The 14,714-nt window shown below is 41.2% G+C and overlaps 1 protein-coding gene across 8 annotated transcripts in view; it reads left to right on the forward strand.

The window, feature by feature from the left end:
- The window catches only part of ABR (ABR activator of RhoGEF and GTPase), a 235,276-nt gene that overhangs the window by 170,762 nt on the left and 49,800 nt on the right, over nucleotides 1–14,714 (forward strand). For all 8 annotated transcript variants that reach the window (XM_075196900.1, XM_075196901.1, XM_075196902.1 and 5 more), the window contains 5 exons: nucleotides 885–1,053; nucleotides 2,025–2,147; nucleotides 4,209–4,284; nucleotides 4,466–4,570; nucleotides 8,356–8,430. In XM_075196900.1, the coding sequence (XP_075053001.1) occupies nucleotides 885–1,053; nucleotides 2,025–2,147; nucleotides 4,209–4,284; nucleotides 4,466–4,570; nucleotides 8,356–8,430 (548 nt within the window). The remainder of the gene's footprint in view (nucleotides 1–884; nucleotides 1,054–2,024; nucleotides 2,148–4,208; nucleotides 4,285–4,465; nucleotides 4,571–8,355; nucleotides 8,431–14,714) is intronic.

The raw sequence follows: 14,714 nt of genomic DNA on the forward strand, positions 1-14,714 counted from the left end.
GTTCCATAATAACTCTGGGCCTGATGTAGAGGTGGACGTAATTTACATAGGATTCTGAGTCGCACTTATCTTTATATCCGTGAGACTCGGAATACTATGCAAATTGCACACACTTGGTAAGACACACTTCTGTGTCTGCCTTACAGTGCCGTGGGCATGATGCACTTAAGCAGTGTGGGAAAAATGTATACTGTGTGTGTGTGTGTGTGTGTGTGTGTGTATATATATATATATATACACAATACTATGCAAAAGTTTTAGGCAGGTGTGGAATAAATGCTGCAAAATAAGAATGAGAATGATTTAGATTTGTCCATTCACTTTGCATTTTGTTAATTAACAAAAAGAAACCATAAACACTTCTATTTTTGAAAGCATTCTTACTTTACAATTTTGTATCCACATCTGCCTAAAACTTTTGCACAGTACTGTGTGTGTGTGTGTGTGTGTGTGTGTGTGTATGTATGTGTGTATGTATGTGTGTATATATAATATATATATATATATACTGACGCAAAGAGCTCATTTGCACCGTATCTCAAATATTTAATCACACGAAGTGTGCAGTCATTTTTCCTCTCCTATATATCGCACAATTTCCAGATCTTGGTTTGTACTGTAATTAAATTAAGTGATCATAGCAGTTTGGTTGTGAGCAGCAAAGGTTCTTGTCCCACAGAGCTTTGCAACCCCGTGTCAGGTTCATTTAATCGATTTACCCTAGGTGATCACTTTACCCATTTCAGTGCTTTTCTGCAAGAAATATATATATATATTCCTGGCAGTATCATAATGAGCAGCTTTTACTTGGGTTTCTTCTCTACACTAAATCCTTTCAAAATGTTCCCATTGATTTATAAATGGAATTTGTCTTCTATGTACAGGAAACACCAGCAGTATGATTGCAAGTGGTACATCCCGCTGGCTGACCTGGTGTTCCCCTCGGTGGAGGAGTCCGAGCCCATCCCTCAGCTGCACGCTACACCTGATCATGAGATAGAGGACATGAAGGCGAAGATATCGGTTCTCAAAAGCGAGATCCAAAAAGAAAAGGTGCGTTAATGCAGCAACGTACTGTGCTGTAACCTCACCTCGCTCTACCCAACTGAGTGTGACATTGGTGGGGAAAGAAATGTAACGTCTGTCAGGAGTAGTAGTAGTCTGTCAGGCACTTTGTATTGTCATGTATACGGCCAAGATTTTTCATTAGAGGGACAGCATATAAATTATTATTTCACTATAGTAAATAGGTCACATAAAGTGTGTATGTATGTATGTATATATATATATATATATATATATATATATATATATATATATATATATATATATATATATATATATATATATATATATATATATATATATATATACATACAGGGATCACATTAATGCCTCTTCTGGCAACTAATGATTTGTAATACTTTGTAACCCTCGATAACAGTATCATGATGTGTTGTACGCTTGACCGTTCTAGACCAGTGGTGGGCAACAGGCCATCGGCCCGGCGAGCCTTCATCTGTGGCCACCAGATCTATGACTAGGCATAGAGGACACAGCAGCTACATGCAGACATACATACCATTCCTCATTGAAAGTGTTCAGCAGGCCACATTACTATGTAGCAATTAGACCATGTTAGTAGTCATGTGTTGGGGGGTGGGGGTCCACTCAAAGCAGCGTGTTTATGTCTAGTTTATGGTACATGGTATAAACACATGGACATGGTTCCATTAAAAGGTTGTCATTAATTCTAGCTAGGTTCTCAAGAGGGATAATAATGTTTAAATAACTATTTAATATAAGCTTTTAATTACTCTCTCTCTCTCTGTATGGTGCTACAGAGAGAGAGTAATTAAAGGTCTATATTATATATTTTATTCATGATTAACTTTACATAACTAGCCACATATGTGCTGATAGTATTATTTTACTTCTGATGAGCACTTTGGATAGAATGAATAGATCACAAGCATGTCTGTCCTCGTCCCCATTCTCACTGGTATCCTCTCGTGTCCTTGTAGAAGTCCAATAAAGGATCAAGTCGTGCAATTGAGAGACTGAAGAAAAAAATGTTTGAATACGAATCCTGGCTTCTGCTCTTCTCCCCGTCCATCCCTTTCCGGATCCATAACAAGAATGGCAAGGTAAGCCTCAGTAACGAGTTGCTTGGCGCTGGCAAGTGTATCACCCCTGCTGAGATGCTGGGGAAAGCCAGTGCTGTATGAGAGATACAAATAGGAATTTGCTTTGGTTTTCCCACTTGGGGATTGTGGGAAGCAGCAGTTGTTATTTGCATACTTTGAACATCGAGCTCCAGATAGGATGATGCCAGGAGGGGAATTCTGCAGTGTGTGATGTGTGGAGTGAGTCAGTCCACCAAGGGAACTAGTGCGTGGGAGCCGTACCGGCTCTGCTCAGAACCTCCACTGATTTGGCTTTAAGCCCACTCTTTGCCTTTGAGTCCGAGTCACAAGGACATATTGCTTTAAAGCCCACTTTTCAAAGAAATAATCTGTTACAGACCCTCCCCAATGTGTTATTGAGCACTTTAGCTGGCAGTAAGTTTCTAGAAAACGACAGTAAAGCTAAACACAAATTCTCCAGATCACCTCCTATGTATGATATGTCCAGAATCCCTCTGTCAGAGCATTCAGTCCTAACTATGACAAATGTTGTATGGTCTGAATTTATAAGGACTGACGGCAAAAGGCAAATCTACATTTACAGAGCACCTGTCGCCTATATCCAGTGGAGCCAGATATTTTGTGGGCTGAATCATGATTCATCAGAATGTAACCTATTGATGCACAAGGAACTTGGTAACCTCACTAAACTACTCATGAGTACTTGTCCATCCCACAGAATGATGCCACTAGGAGAAGGGGACAGGTGCACTTCTCACCTTGAAAGGTTTTATTATTTTCCCTTTTTGTGAATCATTAAGTCTTATTTGGAATAAAAGCTCTGTCCCTGTGTGTTCCTGCTGAAATCTTTTGTGACAACCAGAGATGGTCTTATAATTGTGCCACACTACAGCAACTTCTTTGTGGTAGGATATGCCTGGTACCCTAACCGCCAGTGTGGTAGGATATGTCTGGTACCCTAGCCACCAGGGTGTCAGGATATGTCTGGTACCCTAGCCACCAGGGTGTCAGGATATGTCTGGTACCCTAGCCACCAGTGTGGTAAGATATACCAGGTATCCCAGCTGCCAATGTGTTAGGATATGCCTGGTACAGTAGATGCCACCATAGTAGGATATTCCTGGTACCCTAGCCACCAGCGTGTCAGGATATATCTGGTACCCTAGCCACCAGCGTGTCAGGATATGTCTGGTACCCTAGCCACCAGGGTGTCAGGATATGTCTGGTACCCTAGCCACCAGGGTGTCAGGATATGTCTGGTACCCTAGCCACCAGGGTGTCAGGATATGTCTGGTACCCTAGCCACCAGGGTGTCAGGATATGTCTGGTACCCTAGCCACCAGGGTGTCAGGATATGTCTGGTACCCTAGCCACCAGGGTGTCAGGATATGTCTGGTACCCTAGCCACCAGGGTGTCAGGATATGTCTGGTACCCTAGCCACCAGTGTGGTAAGATATACCTGGTATCCCAGCTGCCAATGTGTTAGGATATGCCTGGTACAGTAGATGCCACCATAGTAGGATATTCCTGGTACCCTAGCCACCAGGGTGTCAGGATATGTCTGGTATCCTAGCCACCAGTGGGGAAGGATATGTCTGGTACCCTTGGTGCCAGCGTGGTAAGATATACCTGGTACCTTTGCTGACAGCGTGGTAGGATATTTAATAATCAAATAAGGAAAAGAGAGAGGAAATGTAATTGATGGGGCACTCTTAGGTTCTGTTTGTTATAAAACATGCTAATTAGCTTTATTGATATACATCCAGATCATGTCCATATATTATTAAAAACAGAATTATAATAAAAGAGAAAAGTGTAGCGTTTTTTGCTTATGAAAATAAACACAACTGTGTATACAAGGGTCAGAAAAGTCCACAAACCAAGTAGCGACTGTGCCTGAATGTTCAGTGCTGCTGGTGCCTTAGGTTCTAGTAAATCATGAAGTCGGCTTCTAGAATTGTGTGGGAGGGATCAGTTATTCTGTCCACCCTTCCCATTAGTACAAGTGTTATACTTCATTATAACCTAAAGTCTATTGTGTTTCATCTTTGATTTCGCAGAGCTATTTCTTCCTGCTGTCATCAGATTATGAGAGGTCAGAGTGGAGAGAAGCCATTCAGAAGCTGCAAAAGAAAGGTGAGTAAGGTCACACTATAGCTACTGACAACTTACTGCTAATGGGATAGACCTCTGCAGGACTGTGATATTGCTCTGTAACAAGGACTACAGATCACTACTCCTGTGTGACATATTTAGCAACTGCCTTAGGTCTAAAATTCTATCTAGATTTACAGCTATTCATTTTCTTTCATTCCAGATTTACAAGCATTTGCACTCAGTTCTTTGGAGCTTCAGGTGCTTACTGGGTCTTGCTTCAAATTGCGAACAGTTCACAACATGCCTATAATCAGCAATAAAGATGGTAAGGGTCGCAGTAGCGCTATTGTACCACATGGTGGCACTGACGGTTATATTTTGGAATTTATTTGCAGGTCTTTCATCACAGTCTGTAAAAATGAAGCAATGCTCTTCATATTACTGAAGTTAGCAGATGGTTCGGATCCAAATAAGTATTAAATCAATCTGATGTTGTGCACTAAAAAGCCATACAAGTGTGTACCCTCAGTAACTCCTGACTGACCCGCTGTTTATACTGCCGCTCATGTCAACAGGAGAGGTGCGCAGGGATTGGGTCACTTAACTTGGTGCTTACAGGATTTTCAGAGCGGCTTACGTTCTGAAAGACCCTTGTCTATAGCAGCTCCTGACCGTGGTGTTCAGCCAGGTACTTGCCTCCAGGCTCCCAGCCAGTACCCAATGGAGAAATGCCCTTTAACTGGCCACAGCAGGAGCAGGTAATGCTTAGGGATCACGGATATGGCCAGTTGGGAAGAGGGTAAGGTTATTTTGTATAAAATGGCAATGCCGGAACTCCACATATGAATCTGTATGTAGGTTTCTATCCATGGCCAGGCCAACTGGTCCAGTGATAGCACTACAACAGCCATATTATTATTACTATTATTATTACTATTTTTACCATTTATTTATATAATAAGGAATAGTTTATTTATTTAATTTATTTATATAATAAGGAATAGCCATAGTTTAATAAGGAATAGCTGTTGCATCTGTTTAGTAGGCGGAAACAAGATTGAATATAAATAGTACATTATTGAGCACACACAAGCATTTTCCTTAGGCAAGATAAGCCACAGCAGTAATAATGACATATTTTGACAAATGTTAATAGATTTTTGTTAAGATTATGTTAAACAATAGCACTGTCACGCAGCCCGGGCTCACACACAATAACTAATCTGATATGCTACTCGGCCTTGACACAAATTCACTGTTAAGAAATTAACTCTACCCAAAGCTAAATATTTAGTAATGGATGGCTGACAATGAGTTAATATGAATAAAAAACACTCAAAATGAATGTTTTGGATTGAGTTCTTCTTCAAATTTGTAAATAATAAAGTGAATTTGCTGACACCACAATATCACCAGTGTATCTTGGACTCTCAGCCATAGTCTGACTACAGACAACATTTATCCAAGCGATGTAGAACTGTTGTTGACATTTACGAACATGTTTCATATGGTGGTGTCAAAACATTTCACTAACTTAAGCTGCTATAAAAATATTTGATTAGCTTTGCAACGTTTTATTTCAACTTTTCCAGAATGATGGAAGTCTCGTTCCTGTTGACAATAGGCATTGGGTGGTAATTTGAAATTTAAAGCTGCTGTGCACCTCTCTCTTTTAACACCAGTGATTTTAGTTACTGATTTTTATTAGCTTGTAATATAATACTGAATCAGAGTTGCTGCAATCGCCAAACTGTTTTGTTGTGAAATGGTAAAGAAGGGAGATTTAAGAGCACTTTGATAAAGAAATTATTGTACTATTCCCATATATCTGGATTAAAGAGTGTCGCCGTTTCTTTACATGCACGTTTAAATTCCCTAAGTAGTTAGCAATAAATATTTGAGCATTAAATAGAGTGAGCAGGGCCACGTTCTGTCCGTAGCTCACTGTCCATCAGAGAAGTATACGTAACCTCACCACACAGAGGATGTTGTCCTCGTCCTCCCCCTGTGCTGGAGGAATGTGTGGTTATTCCCTGGGATCTCTCCCAGGTGGGACGGAAGTGCTTGATGTAAACTTGGACACTGCAGGGGATGCAGCTCAGCTTACACAGAATGCGACTCCTCGCACACAGTATCCAACTCTGTAATGACTCTTCTCTGTATTTGGGGTTATTTCAGTTAGCTGAATATATTTAAGTACATAAAAGCGGCTGCTGTGACATCAGCGGAAAGATACCAGTGCATCATGTTCAGTCCTCCCACGTGGTGATAGAAGCCAGCATAGGAAGCCCTGAATAGGTACAGCAGTATAATCAGCATACTTCCACCAACTGCTGCATTATGTAATGACGGATGGTAAGCAGTGAGTAATGATTACACATTTAGTATGATGGGATGAGGAAAAAAGATCCATTTTTTGTTATTGATCTATGTTTTGTCATGATGACATCAGAGGGGGTTCCTACAGACTAAGGTTGGGTACACATCACAGTAAATTTCTCCCGATGCGGCATCTTTTAACAATTTTACCAATGATTCAAATAAAAAGAAAGTCCCGATCAGCAGCCGATTCACGTGTACACACTATAAACGTTTTACAGTATTTACCTTCAGATCTGTGCTCTTCATCTGTCATAATCATCAGCTGAGAAGATGGTGACTCTGCACACTCCATAGAGGTCTATGGACACTGCCGGTACTGAGTGCATACACACTGCAGAATTGGAACGTCATTGTTCCATCGTTGAAAAACATTTTTCGTCCGGTTTAAAAATCAAGTGAAACGATACGATGAGCTTTGGAACGAATCGTTCATCGTTGGAGCGTACACACTAGTGCGCACTGTAGTGTGTACCCAGAATATAGAATGTTGTGTCAAACTTAGTTTGATACAACTGCAGGGGAGGAACTACAGGGGTGCAGCCAATACGAGTCCTGAAGGTGAAGGGGCCCCCACACTACTTCTGAGAGCAGAGCTGGGGAAAGCTGGCTCTAGAAGAGTTAGACTTTACTGGTGCAGAGCTGGGGGCATCATGAGATGTCTCTGACCCAGCATGTGCATATAAATACACTATTTTTATGTGCAGATTTTTGGAGTTTACTTTTTTACATATACATGTCCCACTCTGCATGAGCCCATATATGTTTACTGTAATGACTTCTGTCAGTGTTTTACTCAGCTTCTTTTTTCTTTTTTTTTGTATTTGAAAACAGCAGTACACATTTATATTTCTAACTCTGTCATATTTTGTCTTTTCTCTGAGAGTTTATATTACTTTGTGTTTGATGTGCGGTGAGTCTAATCCTAGCTGCCCGCTCACTGCACTCTGTCTTTATACCGTCAGTCTAGAGCTGAATTCTGCAGTATGTAAATAGACATCAGCAATGTCGTTTCATCTGCTCAATAGATGGATCATTGTAAAGGATTGGTAATTGTATTTCAAAGCAGATTTAGAGAAGGATTTATTACAGAGGGCTGTGGGAAATACATTTGGTGATAATATAACTTGCTTCCAGGAGTCCCAGTGCCATAAATAAGGCATCAATGTATTATTCTTTTGATATAAGGGATGGATGAAGGGGGTTTTAAAACAAAGTTTTACTTATATTTGGCGGCATTCTATTTATTTTTGTGTGGTCTGCGGAGCAGGAACTTCCTTGGGGTGGACATAACATACTCCTTCCTGTGTGGTCACTAACATGTTCCCATTCTCTCTACAAAACAATATTCACCATAAATTATTACATCTAGCTCCAAGAGAGAACCAGCTAATTGATATGATCAGTTTAAAAAGTGCACATATTCCTCCTATCATTATTTCCAGTGATTGGCTGGTTCTTGGTCTATAGCAGGGATCAATTATTTTATGGAGGAGACAACATAAACCGTATCCTGCAGTCAGTTTATAATCACGTTACCTATACCGATGGCTATTGTAAATTCTCTGACCGTAAGGAAAGGACATCTATATGACTAAATAATTCTGGGTCGTTTGGCCATGTGTCTCTAAGGGTTTACAAGAAGCTACAAGTATCTGCCATCTTTACTTTGGTACCAAAGTCCCAACCCTGACCTTGTGCATTGAAAGTTTCCATATTCATGTTTTCTAGATGATGAATCTTCTGGACTGTATGGTTTCCTGCATGTGATCGTTCACTCTGCCAAAGGATTCAACCACTCTGCCAGTAAGTACTGTGGTCCAAATATGTTGGGTCATTTAATAGTATCAGTGCCGCATATGAATAGGCTTAAATGCATGTGGTCCTATGAAAGACATCTGGTCTGTCTTAGCGTTCGTGCACACGGTTGTTAGGTGACTGTGTCTGTTCTCAACTCCATCTTCAAGGAGAATGGAGGGGCAAAGTAATCCCACAAAGCAATTACTGCTTTCTCTGGGGAGACTACCGTGCAATACGTACAACTGCCCTGACAGAAGAGTATGTTTTACTTGTCCCCATACACTTGGTAAAGATACAGGCCTGATTCATTAAGGAACGTAAATACGACACATGCTGTATTTTGCATCACGCTGCTCTGCGCATGCGTTCAGCGACATAAGGTGTGTGTGTGTATGTATCTCTAAGGTGTGTGTATGTATCTCTAAGGTGTGTGTATGTATCTCTAAGGTGTGCGTATGTATCTCTATGGTAGGTGTGCGTATGTATCTCTATGGTAGGTGTGCGTATGTATCTCTATGGTAGGTGTGCGTATGTATCTCTATGGTAGGTGTGCGTATGTATCTCTATGGTAGGTGTGCGTATGTATCTCTATGGTAGGTGTGCGTATGTATCTCTATGGTAGGTGTGCGTATGTATCTCTATGGTAGGTGTGCGTATGTATCTCTATGGTAGGTGTGCGTATGTATCTCTATGGTAGGTGTGCGTATGTATCTCTATGGTAGGTGTGCGTATGTATCTCTATGGTAGGTGTGCGTATGTATCTCTATGGTAGGTGTGCGTATGTATCTCTATGGTAGGTGTGCGTATGTATCTCCAGGGGCGGATTGGTGGGAAATTAAAGTGGCCCTGGAAAAAAGTCTGAAAGTGGCCTTGTGTGGGCGGGGCCAAATAAATAATAGGTGGGGTCGAGTATGTGTGTACGCCCAGTGTGTCTGTCCCTCTGTGTGTGTGACCCAGTGTGTGTGCCCTGTGTGTACCTGTTTATGTGTGTCCTGTTCTTATCACTATCACCACCTGTGGCTACTAGTGTCTTTAGCTCAGTTGCTGCTTGTCTGGATCCTGGAATGTTGGATGTTCTATTTGAAACAAAAATGGGTAGGTGAAATTCCCCATCATTAAATCAATAGCACCCTAATTTAATAATTAGAAACATTACTCACATTTGATAAATAGATATATTTCCCTCTAATCAGCCCTGGCATTAATAGCAAATACATTTAATAAATAGCCCTCCCCTCCCCAAACTCAGCTCCACATTCAATTAATAGACCCCAAGCTACCCCATCTTAAATTAATAGGCCCACGAATAAATTAAATTGCCCCACCATCACCCTACAAATAAAATATCGTCCATTAAATAATTAGCCCCCACCTAAACACCACCATTAATTTAATAGCCTACCTCCCACACACATTCTATATTAAGAACCCACCCTTCCATCCCTTGCACATTATATTAAGAACTCCCCAATCACACATTATTTTAAGAACCTCCCCCTCCCTTTCATCCCGTGCACATTATATTAAGAACCCCCCCCCCTCACATAATATATCAAGAACCCCCCTTCTATCTATATATATATATATATATATATATATATATATATATATATATATATATATATATATATATATATATATATATATATATATATATATGCCCCCTAATCCCACGCTGTATTAACATCTCCCCACCGCTCTGCATGTGTGGCTGCTTCCTCCTATCGGTGCTATAGACAAGAGTCACATGGGACGCACATCAGGTGACAGGTGACGTTCCATGTGACTCCTGTCTAAAGCACCGATAGGAGGAAGCAGCCACACACAGGGATCCGCAGTCACATTAAGGAAGGTGACTGGTCCCAAGGAGGGGCCAGCCACCCACTACCACACTGACCCCCTCCGCTGCCACCTGGTCCAGGGGGGACTCACAATTTTTTTTTATTTAAAACCCAAAAAAGACATGGAGGCCGGCGGCCTATAAGAAAAAGTCCAGAGAGATTGTATGGCCAATCAGCCCCTGTGTATCTCTAAGGCGTGTGTATGTACATCTCTCTAAGGTGTGTGTGTGTACATCTCTCTAAGGTGTGTGTGTGTGTACATCTCTCTAAGGTGTGTGTGTGTGTGTGTGTGTGTGTGTACATCTCTCTAAGGTGTGTGTGTGTGTGTACATCTCTCTAAGGTGTGTGTGTGTGTGTGTGTGTGTGTGTGTGTGTGTGTGTACATCTCTCTAAGGTGTGTGTGTGTGTGTGTGTGTGTGTGTGTGTACATCTCTCTAAGGTGTGTGTGTGTGTGTGTGTGTGTGTACATCTCTCTAAGGTGTGTGTGTGTGTGTGTGTGTGTGTACATCTCTCTAAGGTGTGTGTGTGTGTGTGTGTACATCTCTCTAAGGTGTGTGTGTGTGTGTACATCTCTCTAAGGTGTGTGTGTGTGTGTGTGTACATCTCTCTAAGGTGTGTGTGTGTGTGTGTGTGTGTGTGTACATCTCTCTAAGGTGTGTGTGTGTGTGTGTGTGTGTACATCTCTCTAAGGTGTGTGTGTGTGTGTGTGTGTACATCTCTCTAAGGTGTGTGTGTGTGTGTGTGTACATCTCTCTAAGGTGTGTGTGTGTGTACATCTCTCTTAGGTGTGTGTGTATTTCTGTAAAATCACTTGCACCAGCTACAGGTCAGGTGTAAGTGCCGAGTGATAGTGATGACGGATGTTTGTCTATGTATGTATGTACGTATGCATACACATACATGTGTACGTATGCTAGAACATCTATTTGCATTCACGAGCAACTTTAAAATTACATGATATGTACAGAAGACATTAAAAACATCCTGATAAATGTATTTCATTAGAAAAAAAATTGAATAATTTAAAGAAAAAAAAAAATTCCTTTAATGACTATATTATTAACTGGTGACAGTAATTGAATGCTTTTTTCTGTGCGTTCTGCTGGGACTTTATATTCCACATATGTATTGTACGTATCTTGCAGAGTGTTGTGTCTGTCTCATGTGCCATATAGGCAGAGCGTACCTACACCGTATCCAACAAGAGATGTTTCTTCAAATCCACTTCTAGTTCAGTATGTACATGCGTATGCCTGAATTACATGTTTTTAAAACATAAAAAGCAGAATACGTTCCCTTTGCGTCCCTTAATAAATCAGGGCCACCGTGAGAACGACACTGGTGTCTCCCCATAAACATCTCTGAGGTTTTGTCTCCTCTCTGTTCACCTTTCAAAATCAGCGTGGATGACAGAATTACATAATGCACGTGTGCGCAGACAGCCTCACAATCAATAAAACGTTGCCCTTTAAGAGGCTCTTCAGTTTACTGAACAGTACAGAACTGTTCAGTATCATTTGTTTAGTGATACAGCAAATAGAGAAAAGACAAAAGAATTCCCCTGTGCTAATGTGCAGCCACAAAAACAAACAAATTTAAAACCTATCTAAGCCACTAACAAACGCAGAAGTCTTGGGTGCGCTCATCTGCAACTATATGTGTGAGCCTGCCTTACATTGTGCGTCTGCTCATAGGGTGGTCCTAACTAGTCAGAGAGAGCAAAGACATTGTGTGATGTAGAAACATCTATTGAAGTGACATTTATGATGAAGGTACCAAGGCAATACAGCTCATGGGAAACTCACTTATCTTCATGGCAGCTGCATACCTCCCATAGGTCTACTGCAGTGTATATAAATACATGTTACTGATAATAGGTACCTCCCTGAGCAGAAGAATAGAAGCTCAGTTATCATTCAGCCGTAGAACTTTGGAAAATGTATAAAGACTGAAAAACTGAAGTTTGGCCGAAATACAATTTTAAATAAATATTACAGTAATAATGTAAATATTTTCTTCTGAAAATACTCCACTTTTCATTATGAATTAAGAAATAATCTTGTTTATAAGCAGAGCAGTTTTGATGACTTGCTAATGTGCATACTGGAAATATCTGAAAATTGTATATCACCCTTTTGCTGACAGAGGACTGTCCCAAATCATTGTTTGGTGCCATAGTCAAGTATTTTGAACAATATGTAAAAATACTTAATCTTAATTCTTTAATAAAAGTCATACAAGCTCTTGTATTTTTCTTTTATTTTATTCTTTGACTATGGTTTGCAGGTTAGGTGTACTTTATATGAGGTTTGGTCTATGTTTTGGAACATACTAAAATATATATGTATTAAGTGTGTGTGTCTGTAGTTTTTTCACTTTGTTCCCTGCAATTTGTTTTTAACTCTTTCTAATAAAAACAAAATTTGATTCTCATGGTTTAGTGTAGCATCGTCGGTTTAAATATAATACAATAAGCTTGGACAAAAGTGTGAAAGTGGTTTTGTCATACACAGTCCTAAGCATTCCTGATAAATAGATCCCATATCTATAAATGTATAAATCCGTGTTCTGCAGTGCTGTACGGCCATACATAGTATTTACCAGCATCAGCTGTCATACAGCAATAGCTATAGGAATGGCAGCTGTACAGTGCATACAGAAGCGTAGTGTCCCGTGCTGTGGAATGTTCTGTGTATTGTGCGGTTTCTCCTGGGTTTCCACAATCCTCCTGCTTCCCTGGTGGTGCATGTGTCATCAGACAGGCAAGTTTCCTTAATATACTGTGGAGGTGGCCCCTTAAATCATTATGTTCCTTGTATTAATTTCTGCTGGCTGTGAGCACGATGCAAAGAGATATTGTTTGGCGCAGTGTTAACTTACAGATGAATACTGTATATTATTCTCTTTTGTCACCTTCATTTGTAACATTGTGTTCATTATGTAGAATAATATAGCGTTTGTTTTGTTGTGTTACATACAGTACTCTTTATACAAATTACCGTACTGTGCATTTATATGTAGTGGTACTTAACTGCTATAAGGAAGAAACACTCCTAAGGATAAATTCTCCCTGTTGCCTTATTAAATATTTGCGCCTTCACAATCGTCATCATATATATATATATATATATATATATATATATATATATATATATATATATATATATATATATATATATATAGCACCACTAGTTCTGCAGCGCTGTACAGAGAACTCGCTCACATCTGTCCCTGCCGCATTGGAGCTTACATTCTAATTTCCCTATCCCACACACACAGACAGAGCGAGAGACTACTGTCAATTTAATAGCAGCCAATTAACCTACCAGTATGTTTCTGGAGTGTGGGAGGAAACCGGAGCACCCAGAGGAAACCCACACAAACATGGGAATAACATACAAACTCCACACAGATAAGGCCATGGTCGGGAATCAAACTCATGACCCCAGTGCTGTGAGGCAGAAGTGCTGACCATTAAGCCACCGTGCTGCCCTCTAGGTAACTCTTCATCTCTTGCCACCAGATGCTCTCCATAACGCATCTCTCCACAGGCAAAGCTAGCATATGCTGTTCGTGCAATACAGAACAGAAGACAGATAGATGAGGTGCTGAAAGCGCCCATCCTTGTGACATGGAGGGGAGGGTTCGTACATTGCTGGAAGCGCCCATCGTTGTGAAGTGGGGGGAGGGTATTTACATTGCTGGGATAGCCTGTCCTAGTGACGTGGAGGGTAGGGTTTGTACATAGCTGGGAGAACCCATCCTGGTGATGTGGAGGAGGGGAAGGTTTGTATATTGCTGGGAGCTCCCATCTTTGTGACGTGGAGGGAGGGTATTTACATTGCTGGGATAGCCCATCCTAGTGACGTGGAGGGAGGGTATTTACATTGCTGGGATAGCTCATCCTAGTGACGTGGAGGGAGGGTATTTACATTGCTGGGATAGCCCATCCTAGTGACGTGGAGGGAGGGTATTTACATTGCTGGGATAGCCCCTCCTAGGGATGTGGAGGGAGGGTATTTGCATTGTTGGGATAGCCCATCCTAGTGATGTGGAGGGAGGGTATTTGCATTGCTGGGATAGCTCATCCTAGTGACGTGGAGGGAGGGTATTTACATTGCTGGGATAGCCCCTTCTAGTGACGTGGAGGGAGGGTATTTACATTGCTGGGATAGCCCCTCCTAGGGACGTGGAGGGAGGGTATTTACATTGCTGGGATAGCCCATCCTAGGGACGTGGAGGGAGGGTATTTGCATTGCGGGGATAGCCCATCCTAGTGTAGTGAAGGGTCGGGTTTGCACATTGCTGGAAAAACCCATCCTAGTGACGTGGAGGGGAAGGTTTGCACATTGCTGGGATAGCCCAGCACTCCCACATAGGAGCTACAGAACAGTTACATATGACGCAATTCCATCGGTTAGGGGGCAGGATAAATGATCCATTCCTGGG

This window comes from Mixophyes fleayi, chromosome 2 (assembly GCF_038048845.1).
Source record: "Mixophyes fleayi isolate aMixFle1 chromosome 2, aMixFle1.hap1, whole genome shotgun sequence".
Lineage (NCBI taxonomy): Eukaryota > Metazoa > Chordata > Amphibia > Anura > Limnodynastidae > Mixophyes > Mixophyes fleayi.